Source organism: Geotrypetes seraphini, chromosome 11 (genome assembly GCF_902459505.1).
Source record: "Geotrypetes seraphini chromosome 11, aGeoSer1.1, whole genome shotgun sequence".
Classification (NCBI taxonomy): domain Eukaryota; kingdom Metazoa; phylum Chordata; class Amphibia; order Gymnophiona; family Dermophiidae; genus Geotrypetes; species Geotrypetes seraphini.
This window is the reverse complement of record NC_047094.1, coordinates 912756-938537: the sequence shown is the minus strand read 5'-3', so window position 1 is coordinate 938537 and position 25782 is coordinate 912756. Positions and strand designations below refer to the sequence as shown.

The following is a 25782-nucleotide window of genomic DNA, read 5'->3' as shown; positions in this document are numbered from 1 at the left end:
CCACTCTCTGGGGGCCTCAGTGAAGACACACTCGCCTCGTCTATTGAGGCCTGCTTCCAGGCATAGCTCGCACCATCGATCGAGGCATTCTTCAAGGCATTCATCCGGGCATGCCTCGCCTCATCGGAAGCAGCCTTTTCTGCAGTATTCACCACCGGCTACTTCACCTCCTCGTATGCCGGAGCTCGAGGACATGATGGGATCCTTTTCTCCACCTAGATCCCCGTCCTCATTGGATCAGGAGGCCTCGAAGTCCTCGAGCCCATCTCGAGGCCCTGTTTTGGCTGATCAGCTGTCGTTTTCTTCTTTTCTCCGTCAGATGGCAGCTGATTTGGATATCCAACTGGACACAGGGTCCAAATTCTCAAAGGAGTATTTCAAGATAATGCATCTCCCTCAACCTCCTGCTGAATCCCTCAAGCTTCCTCTTCATAAGCTGCTGGGATCAGACCTTTGTCCGCTTTCTGGAGACTCCCTATTCCATCCCCGCTGTTCTGGGCAAATTGGATGCCACATTCCGGACGGTTCATCATAAGGGATTTGTGGTGCCCAGCTGTCATCAATCCCTTTTGGTGGAGTCTTCATTGAAGCGGTCTCACCCCTCCCGGGTATATGCCACTGTTCCACCTGGCAGGGAGGGCAAGACGATGGACAGGTTTGGCAGGCGAATTTACCAGAACTCTATGATGACATCCAGAGTTCTCAACTACAATTTCCATTTTATTACATATTTTGAATTTTTCCTGTTCGTCCTTCCTAAGTTCATGGCCTATTTGGAGCCTCAGGCCCACTTAGATTTCCAAGAAGTCCTAGCCTCGTTGTCCCAACTCCGTTTGCAGCTGATGCGGTCCTCGTACGATGCCTTTGAGTTATCTGCTCGGGCTACTGCTTGCTCGGTAGCCATGCGAAGGCTTGCATGGCTCCGGACAATTGACATGGACCCCAGTCTGCAGGACCGGCTGGCTAATGTCCCGTGTGCTGGTACTGACCTCTTCGACGAATCCATCGAGGCGGCGACCAAGAAGCTATCGGACCACGAGAAGTCCTTTCAATTGATTCTCCGTCCGAAGCCCAAGCCAGCTCCTTCTCGTCCCTCATGCCCGCCTTTGATTTACCAGCGGCGTTTCCCACCTAAAAAGGCTCCTACCATCCGTCAGCCTGTTAAGAGGTAGCATTCGCAGAAACAGCAGCAAAAGCCTCAGCCACCTGCTGTCCCCAGGGCTCCTCAGCCTTTTTGACTGTCTCATGGAGAGCATAACGTCCGTCGTTCTGCCCTTCCCTGTTTTTCCCCCTATCGGAGGTCGTCTCCATCATTTTTACCATTGATGGACGACTATTACCACCGACCTCTGGTCCTTTCCATCGTAAGGGAGGGATACTCTCTTCAGTTCCATCAAGTTCCTCCGGAACATCCTCCAAGAGAGTATCCTTCCTCCTCTTCCCAGACCACCCTTTTTCTTCAGGAAGCTCAGGCTTTGCTCCAGCTCCGGGCTGTCGAGCCGGTTCCTCTGGCTCAACAGAACAAGGGTTTTTACTCCCGGTACTTCCTTGTTCCGAAGAAGACGGGCGATCTGCGTCCTATTCTGGATCTCAGAGTGCTCAACAAATATCTGGTCAAAGAAAAGTTTCTCATGCTGACCCTAGCATCTCTGTATCCCCTCCTCGAGCAGAACGACTGGTTATGCTCTCTGGATCTCAAGTAGAGAATGACACGGTGACGGTTTACCCGCGGCCACCGCATTTAAGCCGCGGGTCACCGCCGAAAACGGGGAAGAAAACTAGCAGTCGCTGCGGTGACAGGGACAAGGCCATTCACCGACCGCGGAAACGGTGAACAGGTTTGTCCCCGCGGGCCAATGTACCCCCTTCTAGGAACTGCTATTTACCGCCCGACGCCCGATTCACCCCCCAAGCAGGACCGCTCGCACCCCCACCCCGAACGACCGCTCGCACGCGCTCCCACCCGCACCCGCGATCGGAGCAAGAGGGAGCCCAAGCCCTCTTGCCCGGCCCACTCCCCGACGTCCGATACATCCCCCCCCCGGCAGGACCACTCGCACCCCCACCCCGAAGGACCGCCGACTTCCCGACAATATCGGGCCAGAAGGGAGCCCAAACCCTCCTGGCCACGGCGACCCCCTAACCCCACCCCGCACTACATTACGGGCAGGAGGGATCCCAGGCCCTCCTGCCCTCGACGCAAACCCCCCTCCCCCCCAACGACCCCCCCCCCCCCCAAGAACCTCCGACCGCCCCCCCCAGCCGACCCGCGACCCCCCTGGCGACCCCCACGACCCCCCACCCCCCTTCCCCGTACCTTTGGTAGTTGGCCGGACAGACGGGAGCCAAACCCGCCTGTCCGGCAGGCAGCCAACGAAGGAATGAGGCCGGATTGGCCCATCCATCCTAAAGCTCCGCCTACTGGTGGGGCCTAAGGCGCGTGGGCCAATCAGAATAGGCCCTGGAGCCTTAGGTCCCACCTGGGGGCGCGGCCTGAGGCACATGGGCCCAACCCGACCATGTGCCTTAGGCCGCGCCCCCAGGTGGGACCTAAGGCTCCAGGGCCTATTCTGATTGGCCCACGCGCCTTAGGCCCCACCAGTAGGCGGAGCTTTAGGATGGATGGGCCAATCCGGCCTCATTCCTTCGTTGGCTGCCTGCCGGACAGGCGGTTTTGGCTCCCGTCTGTCCGGCCAACTACCAAAGGTACGGGGAAGGGGGGTGGGGGGGTCGCCAGGGGGGTCGCGGGTCGGCTGGGGGGGGGCGGTCGTTGGGGGGAGGGGGGTTTGCGTCGAGGGCAGGAGGGCTGCAGTGCAGAACATAAGCCTTTCATTAAGACAATCCTGGTTCGCTTTTCCAAGTTAAAACAATTAGAAAAATATTTCTGGAGTGCTGTAATAAATTAAAATTAATAGTGCTCAGAACCCCCAAGGTAACTTCAGGCATCATTTTGAAGCTGGGGGGGGGCGGTCGTTGGGGGGAGGGGGGTTTGCGTCGAGGGCAGGAGGGCCTGGGATCCCTCCTGCCCGTAATGTAGTGCGGGGTGGGGTTAGGGGGTCGCCGTGGCCAGGAGGATTTGGGCTCCCTCCTGGCCCGATATTGTTGGGGAGTCGGCGGTCCTTCGGGGGGAGGGATGTATCGGACGTCGGGGGGGGGGGCATCAGGCTTTCAGGATGGGGACAGACCTTCAAGGGGGGACAGTGCAGGGAAGTCAGGGAATTTATATTAATTAATTTTTTCTCTGCGTGTTTTGTTTTTGTATAGTTATTAACTAATATTTAACTAAGTTTTAAAGTTTTAAAGAATGTTTCCTTTATACGTAAATAAAGAAAAGTGAATGGGATTGCAGTGGCGGTGACGGGGCGGTGAATGGGGTGGCAGTGGCGGTGACGGGGCGGTGAAGAGGATGGTGAGACGGGGACGGGGCGGTGACGGGGATGGTGAGACGGGGACGGGGCGGTGACGGGGATGGTGAGACGGGGACGGGGCGGTGACGGGGACCAATTTTTTCACCGTGTCATTCTCTAATCTCAAGGAGGCCTACACTCACATTCCCATCCATCCGGCCTCCCGTCAGTACCTCAGATTTCGGGTGGAACATCTTCATCTTCAATACCGAGTGCTCCCTTTCGGTCTGGCATCGTCACCCAGAGTCTTCACCAAATGTCTGATTGTAGTGGCCGCAGCGCTCGGGAACCATGGTCTTCAGGTGTTTCCCTACCTGGACGACTGGCTCAAAGGATTCCACGTCTCAGGGAGTCGTCCTGGCGACTCAGCGCACTATTTGGTTCCTGCAGAGTCTGGGGTTCGAGATCAACTTCCCTAAATCACATCTGCAACCTTCCCAGACTCTTCCCTTCGTTTGGAGTTGTTCTGGATACTCTTCAACTCAGAGCGTTCCTCCCCCCACAACATCTGGAAGCTCTTCTCGGTCTTTGTCATTCAGTGTCCTCTCGCCATTACATCTCTGCAAGACTCATGATGGTTTTTTTGGGCCATATGGCCTCTACAGTACACGTGACTCCTTTTGCCAGACTTCACCTCAGAATTCCTCAGTGGACCCTGGCATCTCAATGGTCGCAGGTTTCCGACCCTCTGATTCGACACATCCAGGTCACTCCTGCTCTGACACAGTCTCTTTGCTGGTGGATGCTCTCTTCCAGTCTATCCAGAGGCTTACTGTTTTGCACGCCCCCCCCCCCATCAGAAGGTGCTCACAACCAACTCTTCGACTTACGCTTGGGGGGCTCATTTGGATGGTCTCCGCACTCAGGGTTATTGGACAAGTGCGGACCGCCAGTGCCACTTCAATCTCCTGGAACTTGGCGATTTTCAATGCTCTCAATGCTTTTCAACATCTGCTTCACGACCGTGTGGTCCTCATTTGCACGGACAACCAAGTCGCCATGTATTATGTCAACAAACAGGGAGGCACGGGATCGGCCTCCCTCTGTCAAGAAGCTCTGAAAGTTTGGGATTGGGCCATTCGCCACAACACCTTCCTCAAAGCTGTCTACATTCAGGGGGCGGACAATGCCTTAGCGGACAACTTGAGTCGTCTTCTGCAACCTCACGACTCTCCATTCCACACCCCTTCAACACATTTTCTCTCTGTGGGGAACGCCTCAGATAGACCTCTTTGCAGCCCCCCACAACTTCAAACTGCCTCAGTTCTGATCCAGGATCTAAACTCCTCATCTCCTCGAGGCAGATGCTTTTCTTCTGGACTGGACGAATCTCTTTCTATATGTGTTTCCTCCATTTCCTCTCATTCAAAAGACTCTAGTCAAGCTGAAGTCCGACCATGCCACCATGATTCTGATTGCTCCTCGGTGGCCCAGACAACCTTGGTACTCCCTTCTACTTCAACTCAGCAGCAGGGAGCCCTACTTTCTGCCAGTGTTTCCATCGCTGCTTACACAGCATCAGGGATCTCTGCTTCATCCCAACCTGCAGTCTCTCCACCTGACAGCTTGGTTCCTCTCAACGTAACTCCTCTCCAGTTTTCGCAGGCTGTGAGGGATGTTTTGGAAGCTTCACGGAAACCGGCTACTAGACAATGCTATCACCAAAAATGGACTATATTTTCTACTTGGTGTTTTTCTCATCATCAGGAGCCTCAACATTCCTCCTTATCTTCTGTTTTGGACTATCTTTTGCACCTTTCTCATTCTGGCCTCAAGTCTACATCGATACGAGTGCAATTGCTGCTTTCCATCAGTCGCTTCAAGGGAAACCTCTCTCTGCTCATCCTGTGGTTTCCAGATTCATGAAAGGACTTTTCCATGTCAATCCTCCTCTCAGACTGCCTCCAGTGGTTTGGGACCTCAATATTGTTCTTTGAACCTATTGACAAGGCTCACCTGAAGTATCTCACTTGGAAAGTGGTGTTTCTCATTGGCCTCACTTCTGCTCGTCGAGTTAGTGAGCTTCAAGCATTGGTTGCGGATCCACCTTTTACAGTGTTCCATCATGACAAGGTGGTTCTTCGCATTCATCCAAAATTCCTTCCTAAAGTTGTCTCGGAATTTCATCTCAATCAATCCATTGTTCTTCCAGTGTTTTTTCCGAAGCCTCATTCTCATCCTGGAGAATCAGCTCTTCATACTCTGGACTGTAAACGTGCTTTGGCTTTCTATCTGGAACGCACCAAACCGCACAGAACTGCTCCTCAACTTTTTCTCTCCTTTGATCCGAACAAGTTGGGACGTCCTATCTCTAAGCGTACCATCTTCAACTGGATGGCGGCTTGTATCTCTTTCTGCTATGCCCAGGCTGGATTACCCCTTCACAGTAAAGTCACAGCCCATAAGGTAAGAGCAATGGCAGCTTCTGTAGCTTCCCTCAGATCGACACCGATTGATGAGATTTGTAAAGCTGCCACTTGGTCCTCGGTTCATACCTTCACCTCTCATTATTCTCTGGATGCTTTCTCCAGACGGGATGGACAGTTTGGCCAAACAGTATTGCAAAATGTATTCTCCTAAGTTGCCAACGTTCTCACCATCCCATTCTGGTTAGCTTGGAGGTTACCCATTAGTGAGAATACCTGCCTGCTTGTCCTTGGATAAAGCACAGTTACTTACCGTAACAGTTGTTATCCAGGGACAGCAGGCAGCTATTCTCACGTCCCACCCACCTCCCCTGGGTTGGCTTCTCTGCTAGCTATCTGAACTGAGTTGACGCGCCCTGTGCTGGATGGGAAGGCACTCGCGCATGCGCGGTGCGGGCGACTCGAAACTTCGAGTTTCATCAAGCAAGACTGCTTGTGAGGCGTCCGCATCGGGGCTCCGTTGGATCACATCACCCATTAGTGAGAATAGCTGCCTGCTGTCCCTGGATAACAACTGTTACGGTAAGTAACTGTGCTTTTTAGCCCAGCCTGTTTCCAGACTGTCTTTTCTAGTTCAATATGAACGACAGTCTTGAACCACTGGGTTTATGCACCTTCACCCACAGGGTGTGTGTAGAGAGCCTCATTTGCATTTTTCCACTCCACTTCCCTTTTCCCTAGGCTATTCCTTAGTTGTTCTCTCTAGACGCGAGGTGTTTCTTTCTTTCTTTTTATCATCTGGTCAAGAGGCTTTTCAGTGCTGCACAGGCTTCCAGAATCGGGACATCTCTGGCTGTGGGATAACACAGGCTTTAGGGTCTGGGATCTGCTTGGCCAGCCTGCACTAATAGTTTAATAATAATAATAATAATAATAACTTTATTCTTCTATACCGCCACAATCTTGTGACTTCTAGGCGATTTACAATCAAGAGAGCTGGACGTTCAGCGAGTTACAATATGCAGATAGTCAGAGGAAAATACAGAGTGCAGAAACTTTAAGAAAGCAAAAATATAGATTACATTACATTACATTAGTGATTTCTATTCTGCCATTACTTTGCGGTTCAAGGCGGATTATATCCAAACTAGAACAAGAATTACATTTCAACTTGAAGTAATAGATTAAACGATGAGATAAAATTTTAAGGGAGAATTATGGGTTTTAGATAATGTTTGGTAACTAGAAAAATTAGAGAGTACTAAGGGTTTATAGAGTGTTGGATGTTGGGTTAGGATTGTTGTGCTGGATAGGTTTAAAGTTTTTTTTGAAGAGTATGGTTTTAATTTCTTACTTGAAGGTTTTGTAATCTGTGGATGAAGATAACAGAGTGGTGAGTTGTTTGTCCAACTTAGCTGCTTTGGAGGCTATTAGGTTGTCATAAAGTTTTTTTCATTTGACATATTTAGATGGTGGGTAATAGAATAGTGAATGTGTTCTTCTGTGTCTGATTGAGGAGGAATGATTTAGTCTGTTATTCCAGTAAGTTGGGCTTTCTCCGTTGATAGCCTTGTAAAGTAGAATTTGAAGTTCACTCTTGTTTCTATTGGAAGCCAATGAGAGTCATGGTATGCCTCTGTGATATGGTCATATGTTTTTAGTGAATAGACAAGTCTCAGGGCTGTATTCTGCACCGTCTGCAATTGCTTCATCATGGTCGCGGGACATGGTAGGTATAGTATGTTGCAGTAGTCCAGCATCCCAAGGATTAGAGATTGTACCAGTAGTAGGAATTGCTTCTTTTCGAAGAATGATCGGATTTTCCTAAGATTTCTCATGGTCATGAATGATGTCTTTATTATTTTGTTAATTTGGGGTTGCATGTTACAGCTTCTGTCAATCGTGATTCCAAGCAATTTTAAAGTAGGTTGTATTGGGTATGAAAATGAATTTATTACAAGATTAGTTAACGTTGGAGTTTTGTCATTTTCAAGTAGAATGAAATTTGTTTTGTCAGGGTTAAGTTTTAATTTGTGCTCTGTCATCCATATAGCCACTGATTCGAGGGTTCTGTGTATTGTGTTTGCTATGAAGGATTCTGGTTGGTTGAAGGGTAGAAGAATAGTGATGTCATCTGCGTAGCTGTATGAAATTATGCCAAGATTATCCAGGTAGTAGCTGAGGGAAGCTATATAAATATTAAATAGAGTAGGTGATAGGGGTGATCCTTGGGGAACTCCGCAGGGGTTGAACCAAGGTTCTGATTTTTCTTGCATTGTTTTGACTCTGTAAGTTCTTGATTGTAGGAATCCTTTAAACCATGCAAGTACTTTGCCAGAGATTCCTATTGAGTCCAGAGTTTGTAGAAGCATGTCGTGGTCGACCAAGTCAAAGGCTGCAGAAAGGTCTAATTGTATCAGCAGTATTTTTTTGCCTGTACTGAGGTGTTGTATGTTGTGATTCTCTAGGAAAGAGGCTAGAGTTTTGGCTACGAGACCTTCCATCAGTTTAATGTACAATGGGATTGAGGCAATGGGTCTGTAATTGGATGGTTGGTCTGTTGCTCCTTTAGGGTCCTTTAATATCGGAGTTATTATGATTTCGCTGAGTTCTGGTGGGAAATAACCCTCTAGTAGTGAAGAGTATATCCATTGTAGAAGCAGGGAGCGGAATAATGTTCTTGATGTTTTCAGTAGGTATGTGGGGCAATGGTTGAGGTCACAGGCTGCTTGGCTATATTTATTATAAAGATTGTTGAATTCTGTCCAATCTATAGGTGAGAAATGGGACCAGGTTCTATCTCCTGCGACTGATTTTTTTATCTATTGGTGGAAATGATGACTACGTGTGAGGGTGTTCCGTTGAAAGAAGCTCTGATAATTGCGATTTTGTTTTTGAAGTAGGAAGCTAGGAGGGTGGCTGTAGGTGGGGGCGAATTGTTGTTTATAAATATAAAGTTTACAAATATACAGTTTGCTGAGCGAGAATATAAGATATACAGTTTGCTAAGAAATTTCCGAGAGGACCTGTTAGAAAAAGGTCACGCATTTCAAAAAATACAGCGAAAATTACAATATGATAATAATAACAGTTTATATATATCGCAGTACCGTGAAGTTCTATGCGGACTTAAGAGGGGAGAGAGGGAATGGGTAAGAGGTCAGGAGGACCTTTATTGAGGAGAGATAGAAGGGCGGATCAGGTATGTTTTTAGGCGCTTCCTAAATTCCTCATAAGTAGTGGGTGAGAGCAATTGATCTAGGTCTTTACCCCATAAGGCTGCTTGGTGTGAGAGAAGGTGTTCATGGTGTTTTTTCAGTTTGCAACCTCTAACTGGAGGGAAACGAAGTTTGAATGTATGCTTCTCTTGTATCTGTTAGTGGAAAAGGAAAAAAGGTCCATTATGTATTTGGAGGCTAGTCCATATAGTACTTTGAAGCAGAGGCAGGCGAATTTAAACTTTACGCGTGCTTCCGTCGGCAGCCAGTGCAACTGCTGGTAGTAAGGTGTCACGTGATCAAATTTCTTCAGCCCAAAGATAAGTCTGACCGCTGCATTTTGCATTATTTGAAGACGTTGCATATTCTTTTGGGAGATTGCTAAATAGACGATGTTGCAGTAGTCAAGTTGACTTAGTACGAGGGATTTCACTAGGATTCTGAATGCTGACGTATTGAAATATGATTTAATGGATCTAGTTTGGAGGCTTGGGAGCATGGCCGCAGTGTGCTTGAGTACAAGCTGATCAGCTCCATGGCTGTTTTCCTCCCCTTGGCAAGCACGTAGTTTTGGTAGGAGGATGAGATCTCTGTCCTGTCGGACGAACTGAGAGGCAGTCAGAAGAAATAAGCAGTCTAGTTTTCCAGCTTTCCTGAGGCAAGGATTCTCCCCTTCAGATGGCTGCAGTGTCAACCTAGGCAGCTCCCAGCACAAAGCATTGCACAGTGAGTAGAGGGCTAACAGCTCCTAAAATAAAATCCGGGGGGGGGGGGGGGGGAAGCTTCAGAACTGGGGGTTTTTGGGGTTCTGGGGCTAGGGCCAAAGTCCCCATCCCTAAAATTGCTAGTTTAAACCCCAGTGTAACCCCCTGGGCTGTTTTTAGTGCCAAAATCCCTGCTACAGTGGCCATCTTTTTAAATAAAAGCCTCTGTCAGCCTCAAAACACCTTGATTTTGCTCTAAATTAGGTTAGATGGACTCCTCAGGTCAGGATATTCTGAATTCATGCCAGATTTGCGGTGGATGGCTGGCTGGCCAAGGACTGTCCGTGTCCCAACTCAGCATATGAGGGAGGGGTGGAAGCCATGGACTTTGCTTCTCCTAGTCCCTCTGGTGGTGTGGGATCCTAGACAGGCCAAGTTCAGATCATAAATCCTGGGCAGAGCTGGAAAGTGCTGACAATGGAGCCCCAGCTTTCTGTTTCATTTCTGCTATATAATAGTGTATTGAGAGAGTAGCAGCATGTTTTTTGTATTTCTTATGAGATGGATGTTATGCTATTGTCATTGGTTGTATAAATATTAATCATCCAGGTCATGGGGAAAAGAAAGATTAAACCTAAGAGTTCAACACCTGCTTTATCTGGTCCCATGGACAGGCATTTGACATTTTCTATTAATAATCCTCCACAAACTTTATCGGATATGACATCTCCCATATCGGGGGCATCAATGAGTCCCCTCGAAAGAACTCCCCCCTTCATCCAGTATCAGGTGATAGCGGGAAAGATATTCCCAATATTTCCACTGAATATGTGGGACCCTCTACTCAGACAAGTAAACTAGCTTTTACTGAAATACCTAAACCACTTGAATTTTAAAGTGTAGTAGAGGATCAACCACCTGCAGTGGAAACACAGGATATTACCCTTAAAGATTTGTGGTTAGGTATATCTAGAGTTGAAGGGATTCTCAGAGAAACGGTGAAACAAACACTGGACTTTTCACAGTCTGTGTCTCAAAAATTCGAAAATATGGATTCTAATTTAAATTGCTTGCTTAAAAGATTAAGTGAAGTAATACACTTCAAGCTATCTCAGTATCTGCTGTTAAGGATTCTACGGTGTTACATTCAAAAATGCAAATGATGGAAAATGTTTATAGAGCGAGAAATCTCCGCTTGGTTAATTTCCCAGTAACTCATTTATTGTCTTCTGAAATTCTGTTAAGGAAATATTTTAAAGAAATACTGGGATTACCCAATGCGGAAAATTTCCCAATAAATAATTTATTATGTTCCACAAAAGAAAATACAATCCGCCCAGGAGGTGGACCACCTGGTTACTAATGAAATAAATTTGACAGAGTTTTTGGAAGATAGTAAAGATGTGATCCAGAGTAGGTCCACTCTGGTAATAACATGCATGAGTGAGATAGATAAAATGTTAATAATGAAAACTTACTTTAAAAATAGGTTGACAAAATTTTGTGGAGATTTGGTTAGAATTTTTCCTGATGTATCAAGAGCCATGCAATTAAGAAGGAAAGAATTTTTAAAATTAAAAACAAGAGTTTTAGCTCTTGAGGCATCATACTATATAAAATTTCCATGTAAATGTCTTGTTAAATTACAAGACATTGAATATGTATTTTGAGATCCCATTCAATTGCAACAATTCTTATTAGCTAGAGAACAGAAATGAGTTTTATTCTTTAATGTGTTTCAGAACTGAGAAATTGGAGGAGGTAAGAGTCCCAAATAGTATGGAAGGGTTTAAGATTCATAAGGATGAATCAAGAACCAATTCTTAGTTTTCTTCTTATTTTTTCATAATTAGAAATGGTAGCATGTCTTCCCATTGTTGTGGGCTTGGAAAGGAATTCTGTTTGTATGTATAAATATTGTCAATTATTTTTAAGAATCCTTTTTTTCCTGGTATTATCTGGTATTGTAACTATTTAAATTTGTATTAAAAAAAAATAATAATAAAAGGACTGTGAGCAAACAACGCAGAAAAAATAGACCACAGTGGTTCTCTGCGATGATCTTAGAACTAGTAAAGCAAAAGAAAAAAGCATTTGTAACATACAAACAATCACTACAACCGAAAGCTAAAGAAAACTATCTGACGAAATCTAGAAATGTTAAAACAACAGTCAGGGCGGCCAAACTCCGGATGGAAGAAAGTATAGCAAAACAGATTAAAAAAGGGGATAAATCCTTTTTTAAGTACGTTAGCAATAGGAAAAAAAACACAAGCGGTATCGTGCGCCTAAAGAAACCCGACGGAAACTTCGTAGACTTGGACGCAGACAAAGCAGAACTACTCAATAACTACTTCTGCTCGGTTTTCACCTGCGAAGCGCCAAGGTCCGGTCCTCAGCTACAGACACAGGGGTGCTCAAAGGACCCATTCCAGGACCTTGAATTTACCAGTGTCTACCACGAACTATCAAAGCTAAAAGTAAACAAAGCTATGGGCCTGGATAATCTACACCCCAGAGTACTTCGGGAATTGAGAGACGTCCTGGCAGAACCATTAGCTGAGCTTTTCAATCTTTCCCTACACAAGGGAAAAGTCCCCCTGGACTGGAAAACTGCCAATGTTATTCCGCTCCACAAAAAGGGATGCAGGTCAGAGGCTGAAAATTACAGACCAGTGAGCCTCACATCAATAGTGTGTAAACTCATGGAAAATTGATAAAAAACAGATTGGACGCAATTCTGGGTGACGAGAAATTAAGGGAACCACACCACTATGGCTTTACAAAGGGAAGATCTTGTCAATCCAATCTGATAAGCTTCTTTGACTGGGTAACAAAAAAACTGGATGGGGGAGAGTCCCTGGACATCATGTATTTGGACTTCAGTAAGGCTTTTGATAGTGTCCCACACCAAAACTCCTCTGATGGTTCTGGGTTCTGACTTTTCTCACAAAGAAAAGGTCTCTGTTGCATCCAGAGAACTAGAGGCAGTTCTGTTAGCTCTGCACAAATGTTGAATTATTTCACTAGATGGACTAAATGATGGCTAGCCTGAATTTAATTTAAGGAAAAAAAGGCTCCACTGAGTTTAATGCCAGTTCCATTGCACGTATGCTTAGCTGCAGTTTTGCAGATGGTCCATTTATGTGTCTAAAGTGATGTCTATCCAGATAAAATGAGTTTGAAAATTATCCTTACCAAGGACACACAAAGTTAGTAGGAGACAGTCTCCTACTCTTGACAACATAGTAAAACATATTCTGCATGTCTCCTCTTAGTTTAAGTTAGTGAAACATGGATGGTTACAGGAAATCATAGGTACATGTGATGTTTTATATGAGAACTAAAGGAATTTTTTTACATTTTTTTTAAGAACAGCCATACTAGGTCAGACCACTGGTCCATCTAGCCCAGTGTTCTGTTTCTGTCAATGGCCAATTCAGGTCACAAGTACCTGGCAGAAACTCAAATAATCTTGAAGAATCTACATATAGACTGTGCAGTTGGAGTAGAGCCATGTGAGGTGCCCAAGAAGATAGTGACTTGAACAAGGATGTTCACATATGGCAGAGCTAAGATATGTTCAGAAAAAGGAGCCAAGAGTGTGGGGGTTATACTATGCTGGGTTGGGAATTGCATGGTACTGATTGTGAGCTGCAGAGTCAGAGCAGAATGTGATGTGGCGCTGAAGATATGCAGGGGACAGCTTAGAAACGGGACATGATGCAATGTTTAGGGGTGCACAAGGGAGGTCCAGGGGTATGAATCCTGAACTACAGTAGCAGACCCTACCTTTTCTTTAATTCTCCTATAGATCTCTGGTGCTTCAAAAGCAGTGCACACTAAATCTGTAGGACTCTTTTGTTTATTTTTTCCACAGACCTTTATTTGTCACTGTTGTGTACCAGGGAAAATTTTCGCACTGCATGCGCATTGGTGTAGCTGTGCCGCTCTCAGGAACAGTAGCCAGACTTCGAGAAGCTGTATCAGTAGAGACAAAAATTCCTATAGCTCAGGTAACTAATTCCATAATAAAACTCAATCTGTATCATGAGTGAGCACTGAAGAGTGAAGATCTTGGGCTGAAATTTTACAGCATGTTCATCAAAAAATGTTTATTGTAAGTTTTAACATAGCTGTCAGTGGATGTCTGCTAGACTCCATTTGCAGGCTGCTTTCCTATTTTACTTAGTGTGATGTGCCTGTGGTAGGCTTAAGGGGGCAGAAGTGGGTTTTATTTAATGTATGTTTATCCAGAGAAGCATAGCTCTGCATTTGTGTGTCCCCACCTTATAACTTGGAGATGGTTTGAAATATGGATCTGAAATTTTGGGAGCACAAAAGGGGTTTTAAGATATCATTTTAGTACTTTGATGCCTGGTGGTAATTAGTGAATGTGGTGTGGGAAAGAAGTGTCTAGAGGAGACAGAAGGGGAGACTGTAGTGCGACACTTTTTAGAATCTCTAATACTTTTTTCCCCTCTCTCTTTCTCAGATAGTAGTAACTGAAATGTATTTTGATGGCTTTCACCGCTCCTTCAGTGACACAGATGACCTGGACACTCTACATGAAAGTGATTGTATCTTTGCCTTTGAAACTCCTGAAATATTTCGACCAGAAGGGATTCTCAGTCAGAGAGGTGAGAGATTCTTATTCTCTCGGGTTTTGGTGGTTGAAGGTATGTGGCCAGACTTCATGTTTCTGTCAGGTTTTACTGGTCAGGAGCTGTTTCACATTATCCTTTAGCTACATTAGGGATGCTTCTGCTTCTGTTACAACAGGAAAATCTCAGTAAAACACCCCAACCGAGAAATTTGTTTTTCTAGCCATAACCAATAAGCTGTGAAAATTGCCCTGCCTTGCAGCACTTGGGCATTATCCTTCTTCTGTCATCATGGCTGGGTGATGTCATCCGAGGAGGACCAGTCTCTTCCTTTGCAGCTGCACTGAATTTGAGGTCACATTCTCCTTTCCTTAAGGAGCAGAAGCAGCTGCCCTGTACTGGAGAAGATTAAAAGCCACGGTGTCGGCTCCTCTCACGAGCCGCACCAGCGTCGGAGATGGCTTCCGACGCTGGCGGGGATCGAGAGGAGCCGCGACGGCATCTCGCGGGGTGGGAAGGGAAGCGCCGACAAAAAACACTCCAGCCGCTTTGCCGGCTCCCCACTCACTCACTAAGTAAGTTCTTCGCGGTCTGACCCTCCCATCCCTTCCCGATGTCTGACCGACTCACGTAGTCCCTTGCGGCCCCCCCTTCCCTTCCCGCGGTCCCGACTCCAAACCTGCCGACTCCAGCAGCGTCTGCAGCACTCTACACACGCTGCTTCGGGGCCTTCTACTTCCCTGATTTGCTCTACCGCATCTCTGATGATGTCATCAGGGACGTGCCAGAGTAAGTCAGGGCAGTAGAAGGCCCCGAAGCAGTGTGTGTAGAGTGCTGCAGACGCAGCTGAAATTGGCAGGTTTGTCGGGACCGCGGGAAGGGAAAGGGGGGGGTTGGGGAAATGCTACTGCTGCACAGGGAAGTTGGGGGGGATCGAAATTCTGCTGCACAGGGAAATGGAGGGGGAGGGAATACTGCTGTGGCTGCTGCACAGGCAAGTGGGGTGGGAGAGAAATGCTGCTGCATAGGAGGCAGGGAGAGAGACAGATAGATAGAAAGAAAGACAGATAGCGTGAGGAAGGGAGACAGAAAGAAAAGAAGAAAGACACGGGCAGGGAGAGACACATAAAGACAGACAAAGTGGGCCAGGAAGAGAGACAGACAGAAAGAAAGCAGCGGGAGGAAGAGAGAGACAGAAAGAAAGAAAGACAGACAGACAGACATATTCTAGCACCCGTTAATGCAACGGGCTAAAATACTAGTTGTTATTATATAAATACAAATAAACATAAATAGACTGTGAAACATTTAGAGAGACCTTAGGAAATTGTTATCCAAATGGCAGATGAAATTTAATGTGGACAAATGCAAAGTGATACACATTGGGAAGAATGATCCAAAATATAGTTACTTGATGCTAAGGTCCACCTTCAACACCCAAGAAAAAGATCTGCTTTCAGAAAGTATAAAGACTAGGGGATAATCAATGAGGTTATATGATGATGCTTTTAAAATGATTAGGAGAAAATACCCTTCACTCGACATATAGTTAAGCTCTGGAACTCATTGCCTGAGGATGAAACAGCATTTGACTTATCTTGTTTTAAAAAGGTTTGGACAAGTTGCTGGAGGAAAAGTCCATAATCTGCTATTAAGATATGAAAGAGTAAGCCCTGGTCTCAGTAGTGTGGAATCTTGCTACTATTTGGGATTCTGCCATTTGCTTGTGATCTGGATTGGCCACTGTTAGAAACTGGATCCTGGGCCAGATGGACCATTAGTCTGAGCCAATATGGCTGTTCTTATGCACCTTATTGTGCATCTTGTATGTGTCACTTAGTGGTGTCCCTGGCATCATATCCCCTATTTTCTAATCCCCTGAATGCATTTGCAGGCACTTGAAATACTTCTCTTTCTATAATGTAATGAGACCCAGGATTGTATGCAGTGGGATTGTGACTGACTCGCATTACCTCCTGAATTATTATTTTCATAGTCTGGTAATATAGGGCCCATAGCATGACTTGCTGTCCTGTGAGCACAGCAAATAGGATGGAAATCAAGAAATAAGAACATAAGATTTGCCGCTACTGGGTCAGACCAGTGGTCCATTGTGCCCAGCAGTCCGCTCATGTGGTGGCCCTTAGGTCAAACCAGTGCCCTACTAGAGTCTAGCCTTACCTGCATATGTTCTGGCCCAGCAGGAACTTATCTAACCTTTTCTTGAATCCCTGTAGGGTGCTTTCCCCTATAACAGCCTCTGGAAGAGCGTTCCAGATTTCTACCACTATCCCTTTTTAACGAGTGTCCTCTCGTTCTCTCCACCTTGGAGAGGGTGAACAATCTCTCTCTCTTTCTCTAGTAAGTCAAGATTTTGAAGGGATTTGAATGTTTCGATCATGTCCCCTCTGTCTCCTCTTCTCAAAGACCAGTTGACTCATCAGTTCTGCCCTGTTATTCGCTGTCAACTATAGAAGCGTGATCCTTAGTAAAGCATCCGTTTTAAAACCTTGCATAACAATTTATTTATATACTGCAATACCTTACAGTTCAATGTGGTTCACAAAACAGAAATTTACTGAACAATCATAGTAGAATACAATGCAAAAACAACATGTTTATTCAGCTTCCCATTTCTTTCTGTGTCTTACATAGAAAATGACTGCAGATAAAGACCATATATCCTATCCAGTGTGCCCATCCATACCATCTACTATCTCTTCCTCTACCTAAGAGATCCTATGTACTTGTCTCAAACTTTCCTGATTTCAGTATGGTCTTCATTGCACCAGGAGCCCACTTCATTCATCCATCACCCTTTCTATAAAGAAATATTTCTTTAGTTTCCCGAGTTTATCCCCTATCACATTCCTCTTATGCCCCTTCATTCCAGAGTTTCCATGCAGTTGACACTTGCTACTTGTGCGTTTATTCATATTTCCCCTCCTGCTTTTCTTTCAAAGTACACATATTGAGATTTTTAAGTATGTCCCCATATGCTTAACTCCCAAGCTTTGCAGTAATCTAAATGTCTAGCAAAACTAGTAAGGCAGATGTCCAGCAACAGCATAAGGACTTAGGCAGCTGATGTTTGGGATTTACCTTACCACCACTAAACTATTAATAGAGACCTAACTCTTTTTAGAGCTGTGCTTAATGACCTTTCTTTGTGGCATGTGTAAGGTGCTGTAGATTTTCATGGTTTCTGCTTTGCAAACTCACATGTCTGAACAAATTTGGAGGAGAAAGATATTGGCAGGTTAGATGAACAGCTGTATACTTTGAGAACAGTACTGATTCAGCTTTTCTGAGCTGATACCTAATTTGAGGTCAGTATTCAGCTACATGGTCAATAACTAGTTGGGTGCCATTTATAGAATAGCGCTTGGAGCCAGGTTCAAACAACCTGATATAAATCCTTGCACCTAAATTAAGCATGGGTCTGCATGTGGATTCTAGGAATGACCCTCCCATGGCAACTCCCTCTTTTTGGAGCTGTGTGTAAATATTTACGTACGCATCTTGATAGAAGGTTGTGTGTGTAAATTCAATAATGCTAATAATTGTTGCCAAATTGGTACTAATTAGCTCAATCAATTAAATTGCATGCCTTAATTGGTTTGTTCAATTAAATCCTTCTATCTTTCCCAAGATCCTCCCTCTTGCCATTCTCTCTGTGGATAACACTCTCCTTTTCCCTGTCACATCAGCTCGCAACCTCGGGGTGATCTACTCCTCTCTCTCCTTCTCCGCTCAGATCCAACAAACCGTTAAAACTTGTTTCTTCCTCCTCTATAATATTACCAAAATCCAATCTCTCCTGTCCAAACACACTACCAAAACCCTTATCCATGCTCTCATCACCTCACGCTTAGACTAAAAGCTAAAAGCCCGCTTTTTTTTTGAAACTGCTTTAAACTCTTAACTCCCACTCACTGTCAGATACCATTGTATCATTCTTGTTACCAGAATATCCCCAACCCCAAGATGTCCTGTCTCTGTCCAAATTAGATTGTAAACTCTTCTGAGCAAGGACGATCTATTGAATGTTAAATGTACAGCACTGCCTACACCTTTCTGCGCTATAGAAATAACTAGTAGTAGTAAATTGTGTGCACAAATTTGTGTTCAATTTAAAGCACAATATATAGAGTAGAGCTTATTAGATAATGATTTAAGTGCCAAAATGAGCAGTTTGGCTCTTCAGTGTGCATTTCTGCCCCTCAGCCCCAGACTACCTTGTAGAGAAAAAGCTTTCAAGAGAGCAACCAGGAAATAGTCTGTGACTGTCTGTTTCTTTCCTTTCCATTATAGGAATTTGTGTGAACAGTAACCAGAATCCTTTGTCCCAAGGTGTTGAGCTTCTGCACATGTCTCCCTGCATCCGGAAGCAAGAACTCTCCAACAGACCAGCAGCCAGAGAGAGGATAATCCTGTTGGTGTGTAACCGAGCCTGCACTGGCCACCAAGGGAAAAGGCAAGATGCTGTCTGCCATGAGCACAACCATCATTTTCTTGTTCATACACACTTTAGTACCATCATCATCCTATTGCACTTCCATGACCGTGTTGTCCCAGGCTTTGCTTATTCTGGTTAAGCTGTGGAATTTTTCCAAAGTCATTCTAAATCCTTTAAAAAAATTTTTTTTTTAAATTTTATTAAATATTTTAGAAAATACAATACAACAATAGACAGGATATCAGAACATTGGCAATGCACTATAAAACAACATGCCTGCAACCCCACAAGATTATCAATGCTCCAAAATCCCCACACAATCAACTAACAACGATCCACCCCAAGTCCCCACAAAGCAATACAGTACCACTCCCTTGAGTAGCCCCCCAGTTGTTTCTTTAGGAAGCTACCCTACCAGCACAACAGCTCCCCCCTAAAAAACCTCCCCCTGGTAAACTTAAATTAAGTCAATGAATTCACTTTGTCAAGGCTTCATCTCTTTCGCGATCCTCCTTTCTTATTCTGAAGGACTTTCCTGGATGTAGGCCTTAGGGATTGTCTTCAGGACTGCACCTTGCAGCTCTGCTCTGTCCCATGCAGAGATCTATGCCTTATCTAGTAGTGATCCTCCCTATTCCAAGAGTACAAGTCTCAAGTCTTATGTGTGCTCATGTGATACAACTGAAGTAAGGGTTACCAACCCCTTATAGGCAGAAACAGGAACATGCCTCAGCTGTGTCATAGTATTACAGAAGGTCATGGGTTAAGATTGGAACACAGGTCATTTGTGGTGCTTTACTGAGGCTGAGCAGTCAGACCAGAATATGTTGCATGGGTCAATTGCATGCCAAACCACAGGATTAGAGACTGAAATACAGGTGACTTGCATATCAGTGTTGTGGTTAAACCACTGGGCTGGAGGCTGGAAAGCAAAGTTGCTTACCTATAACAGGTGTTCTCCATAGACAGCAGGGGAATTCAGCCACACTTGAAGGTGAAGTCCTCTGACTGAGCCTAAGTGCCGGTGCTCTCCCCTAGCTAATGGTAAGCTTTGAGTTTACTGGGCATGTTCAAGAGGACCCTACTTCTAGAGCCCCATCCTCTGTCCTGTCAATTTTTTCCATAGCAATCAAGAAAGTAAGTAGTTGAGGGGATGGCGAGCGGGCAAGTGTGGCTGCATTTCCCTGCTGCCTATGGAGAACACCTGTTACAGGTAAGCAACTTTGCTTTCTCCGGAGATGAGCGGAAGATATGCAGGCACACTTGAAGGTGAGTCCCAAGCTGAAATAATTGTATGGGTGGAGGTGAGTTCTTACAGTGCAAATAAATTGCATAGAACGGATTGTCCAAAACGAACATCTTGTGATAAGCCTTGGTCCAAACAATAATGCTTTGTAAAAGTATATATGGAAGACCAAGTTGTAGCTCTGCATATATATCCTAATAAGGATTGATTTTAAATTTGCTATGGTGGAAGCCGTAGCTCTGCATATATATCCTAATAAGGATTGATTTTAAATTTGCTATGGTGGAAGCCATAGCTCTGCATATATATCCTAATAAGGATTGATTTTAAATTTGCTATGGTGGAAGCCATAGCTCTGCATATATATCCTAATAAGGATTGATTTTAAATTTGCTATGGTGGAAGCCTTAGCTCTTAGCTTATGTTCTCCAATAGAACTGGGTGTGGGCTTGTGCAAAACAGAAATTGATGCAGTGAGCAATCCAAGAGGATATAGTCCTTTTGCTCACTGGTTGACCCTGGGTAGCTGAATTGAAAGAAACGAAAAGTTGATTGGATTTCTGAAACTGAGAAGTTGCTTTGAGGTAAAAAAAAAATTATGCCCTTCTGCAGTCTAATGTATGCAGGAGTAGTTCTGCTGGAGAGGAGTGTGGAGGTGGAAAGAACGACAGTAAAGTTATCATTTGATTCAAATGAAAGTCCGTAACTCCCTTGGGAAGAAATTTTGGATGAATTCTTAATTGTACTCTGTTAGGAAAGAACTGGAGATAAGGATAATATATTACGAGAGCTTGGAGTTCACCAACTCTTCTAGCTGATGTTAGAGCTATAAGAAAAGCTGTTTTCCATGTAAGGAATGTAAGAGAAGCAGATCCCAAAGGTTCAAATGGAATCTTCATCAATTGATCTAAAACTAGATTGAGATTCCATGATAGTGGAGGTTCCTGCACTGGAGGTCTGAGGTTAGTGAGGCCTCTGATGAAACAAGAAACTAAAGGATGTTGAGAAATTGGTTTATTATCTAGAAGAGTATGATGAGCTGAAATTGCTGCTAAATGAAACCTTACCAAATTTGACTTTAGCCCTGAATCTGCTAAGTGAAGCAGGTATGCTAAAATATAAGTCAGAGGGCAATGAAAGAGGATCTTGCTCCTGAGAACATGCCCAAATGGTAAAATGTTTCCATTTAGATTGGTAAGATTTTCTGGTAGAAGGATTACATGCTGCAAGGAGAACTGCTTTCACTGGTTCAGAAAGAGGAAGGTGCGTCAGGAGTGAGCTTTCAATTTCCAAGCTGTCGGGTTGAGACTGTACAAGTTGGGGTACAGTAGATGACCGTTCTGAGAAAGGAGGGAAGGATGGACTCCCAGTGGAATTGGAGGAACATTTAGAAGGTCCAGTAAGAGTAAATACCAAATCTGTCTGAGTCAACGAGTCGCTATAAGTATGACGTGCTTTTTGTCTGAGAATTTTCTGAAGCACTCTGGAAATGAGAGGAGATGGGGGGAGGGGGGAAGCATACAGCAGATTGTTCCTCCGGTGAACGGAGAAAGCATTTCTTGCCATGGCTTGAGGAGCTGGACGGAACAAACAAAATTGACTGCATTGGGCATTGTTTTGAGAAGCAAAAAGATGCACCTGGAGGATTCACCATTGCTGGAATATTTGTTGAAGTATGGCAGGATCGAGAGTCCACTCAATGAGGATAAGAACATAAGAATAAGGAATCTGCAAGGATATTGTGTTCTTCTGGAATGTATATCACTTGTAGATGTACAGGAAAGGATAGAGCATAGTTCCACAGACGGTAAGCCTCTCTGCAAAGAGGGAGAGAACCCAAGCCCTGTGCTTGTTTGTATAGAACATTGTTACTTGATTGTCCGTCTGTATTAAAACTCACTTGTTGTGAAGCTAAGGTCAGAAAGCTTGAAGAGCATAGTAGACTGCTCATAGTTCCAGGTGATTTATATGAAGGGTTTTCTCTTCTGGTGACCACTGACCTTGAGTCTGTAGATAGTCTAGCTGTGCTCCCCAGCCTTGCTTTGAAGCATCAGTTGTTATGGCAAGCCGAGGAGTTGGAGAATGGAACGGAGTGTGAATCCACCAAAGGAGAGAAGCACAAATCTTTTGAGGTAGAGGCACCCTCCTTGCAAGGGAATTATATCTTTGATTCCAGTTTAGCTTGAGATGCTACTGTAGGGGGTTTCATATGTAGTCTTGCATTGGGAACGAGAGAAATCGAGGCGGCTATGTGACCTAACAGTCGTAGAATAGTATGAGCTGGCAGAGCAGAAGATTGGCTTGCCTGATCTGCTAGATTGCGAATGGTCTGATGTCTGTCTTGAGGAAGATAGGCCCTTGCAGAGAATGTGTCCAAACATGCCCCAATGAATGTGAGGGAACGCATTAGGGTCAGAGTGGACTTTTGGAAGTTAATGATGAATCCCAGGTTTGTAATGTTTGAACAGTGACCTGAAAGGTTAACAGTAAATCGGTCCTTGGAATGTTCTACGAGAAGCCAGTCATCCAGGTAGGGGACACCATATGATGTCTGCGCAGGTGAACTGCTACCACCGCTAGGCACTTTGTGAAAACCTACGGGGCCGACGAAAGATTGAAGGGGAAGCACCTTGTATTGGAAGTCCCTCTTGAGAAATTTGAACCAAAGGAAATGCCAGTGGGAGGGATGGATCGAAATGTGCATTTCTTGTACAATCCCACTTTATTCTGGGACCATTGGGTTTTATGCATCTCTAACTGTCAGGCACTGTATAAAGCTTCAGTTGATTGAGGCCATAACTTCTCCCTCTGCTAGCATATCCTGGAGCATGCCCATTAGAATCCAGTCTTGCTTTCTACATGCCAAACCTGTAGAAGCATATCTCTTCTGCTTGTGTTTTATTTTGTTTCAGTAATGTTTTCGGTATTTCCTTCGTGGGTTTGCCCTCATGCTGTGGAGGTTCCCTCAGGGACATCTTTGCGGCGGGAGATCGCAGACGGTTGGAGAACATCTGCTTCTGGGAGGGTTCCCTGCGAGGCAGTAAGCCCCTTGGACAGCCTGCAGGACAGATCGGGGCTCTGGGATTGGGAGCTAGCTCACTCCAGGTTTTTCCGCTAGTGGGTGTAGCGCAGGCTGAGTGGTTTTGTGGAGGTGTGACTGGGATCGGAGCCGGACTGCGTATCTCTGCCAGGTGGTTGTGTGACATATCCAAGAGTGGCAGAGGTCACCAGCTGTGGTGGTCGGGGCAGTCAGAAGACTTGAAATCCAGCTTTTCACTTCCTGAAGCTTTGGATCTCCCTACATGCTGTTCCAGCATTGCCTGCATTATTTCCCATTAAACACAATGGAACAGTGAATAACAGTGTGACAGCCTGTTTTGACGATGTTGGGGTTTCTTAAGGGTTTTTGGGTGGTTTCCCTGCATGCCCTACCCCCCCCCCCCCACCTCTAAAATCTCAAAATCGCTGTTTTCTGGGGATTCCTGTTCCTTTCCTGGGTGATTTTATTTAAAAATCAGCACCCAGCGGGCCATCTTTTTTTCATCGATTTATTTATTTAAAAAATTTCTATACCGTTTAAAACTAAACGGTTTACATGATTTACATACATAATTTTAAAACGTTATTTCAGAAGGTAAACTGCTGGATTTTTCACAATTGCAACATAGATTTGGTCTTAATAAAACACAAAGTTTTAAATGGTTGCAATTGAAGCAGGCCATTCAGGTTGGGTTCCCTGAATGGAAAACATTGAATAATCAATATAGTTTAAAGTTCTTATGTTTTCAAGCAGACTTCCTAGGACATCAAGCCGCATTGTGGTATAAATTAATATCTGGATATTTGAATAAAAAACCAAAAAATGGTCTAAGAGATATTTGGAGCATTGAGATTGGCATCTCAATGGCCACTAATTTGGTCTTGGAGAATGAGATGTACAGTGTCAGCATCTATGAGACAAACTTGGTTCTTTTTATTACATAGAGCTTTTTGGACCCCTACACGTTTGCAAAAATTAGACAGTTCTAAGTCCAATAAATGCTGGCACTGTAATCTGGAACCAGGGACGTTAGATCACTTACTATATTATTGTCCCTACATTAAAAGTTTTTGGAATTCAATTTGGCCACAAATTAATAAATTGATGGAAAATCATATTGCAATATCATATGATACAATATTATTTGGAATGATGATGAGAAAAAAAAGTCAAATTTCACCAGAAAATAACAAGCTTTTATTAATTATGACAGGGGTTGCCATTCAACATATAACTAACAACTGGAAGAATTATAACAACTTAAATTATACATTTTGGTGGAATACAATATGTCATATATTTAAAATGGAAAGAACAATAGCAATACAAAGGGGGACATATACTAAATTTATAAAAATATGGGGGCCATTGACAAAATACTGTAATGAATAAATAGTAGGATTTTTCTTCTTCTTTTCTTCTTTTAAGGATCTTTTTTATGACACACATAGAGGGGGGATAAGGAAAATAATTTCTACATAATATGTTATAATATGTTACAATATGTAATGCATGAATGAAAAGTAATAGAAGGGTGGGGGGAGGGAGAGGGGATAAAATTTATTTAGAACATAATGTATTAGATATAAAAATGTTATTGAATATTCATCAATTGTATTCTAACATGTTGTACACTTTCTGTAAAATTTGAAAATTAAAAATATTAGATTAAAGTAATAAAAGGGTGGGGGGAGGGTGAGGGGGAAAATCAAATTTAGATATATAATGTATTAGATATAAAAGTGATACTATGTATTTATCAATTGTATTTTAATATTTTGTACACTTTATGTAAAATTTGAAAATAAAAAATAATGGGAAAAAAAAAACAAAAAAACAAAAACATGATAAAATAAACATACAAACAATCCTCAGAAAGCATGCCTACAAAAAAATACCATAGCTTATATAGTAAAGATAATGAATAATTCATTAAGATTTGAATAAATCTATATATTTTTTATAGTTAGCTTCGTTTTTGCTCCAATCTTCTCAGATGGCCTTCCCAGGTTGGGATGAATCAAATTCATGCCTTGTTTGCGGCGGATGGCATGTTCCACGTGAACTGCAGCCTGCAAGGGGGGCTAAATTTGCATGGATGCGGTTCCTTTTGTCTCAGGGGAGACCCTTCTTGAGCCCCAAATATTAGACATACTTTCTCCATTTGTGAGCACTAGATCTAATGTCATTCCTTCTCTCATTGGTTCCATCATCATTTGTTTGAGCAGAGCACTTTGAAGGGCATCCATCATCTCTTTGCTTCTTTCCAATTCTGCAGCCAACATTCCAGTCTGCATCAGGAAGGTTGAAATCTCCTAGTAACAGCAGTTCCCCTTTCAGGCTTAGCTTATGGATATCTGAAACTAGCTCTTTGTTCAGCTTCTCTGTTTGTGTTGGAGGCCTATAGGTGACTCCTGTGTGTATAGTAAAGTATATAGTGTATATAAGTGTATAGAGGTTTTATCTTTTCTCTACAAGCTGATCCATAAAGCTTCCTCCATTCCCCAGGACCCCTGTATTTCAGCTGCTTTAACATTAGGTTTTCACTTACAGCACTACTCCACCACCCTTCCAGCCTTCTCTCCTTTCTAAAAAGGTTATAGCCTAGTATGGTTACATCCCACTCATTGGAATCATTGAACTACAGTCATGTGAAAAAATTAGGACACCCCATGAAATAGGTACACCGTCAAAAGCGTGCTGGTGACATTTGCTGGTGATACGGTGACATTTGCGCA

General features: G+C 44.1%; 1 protein-coding gene across 5 annotated transcripts in view; it reads left to right on the top strand.

Annotated features, from left to right (window-relative positions):
* USP31 (ubiquitin specific peptidase 31) overlaps nucleotides 1-25782 on the top strand; it is a 377558-nt gene that overhangs the window by 74355 nt on the left and 277421 nt on the right. For all 5 annotated transcript variants that reach the window (XR_004536457.1, XR_004536456.1, XR_004536455.1 and 2 more), the window contains 3 exons: nucleotides 13576-13711; nucleotides 14191-14335; nucleotides 18614-18776. Coding sequence is in view for 2 of the 5 variants with exons in the window: in XM_033914358.1 (XP_033770249.1) it covers nucleotides 13576-13711; nucleotides 14191-14335; nucleotides 18614-18776 (444 nt within the window). In the remaining 3 variants the exon portion in view is untranslated. The remainder of the gene's footprint in view (nucleotides 1-13575; nucleotides 13712-14190; nucleotides 14336-18613; nucleotides 18777-25782) is intronic.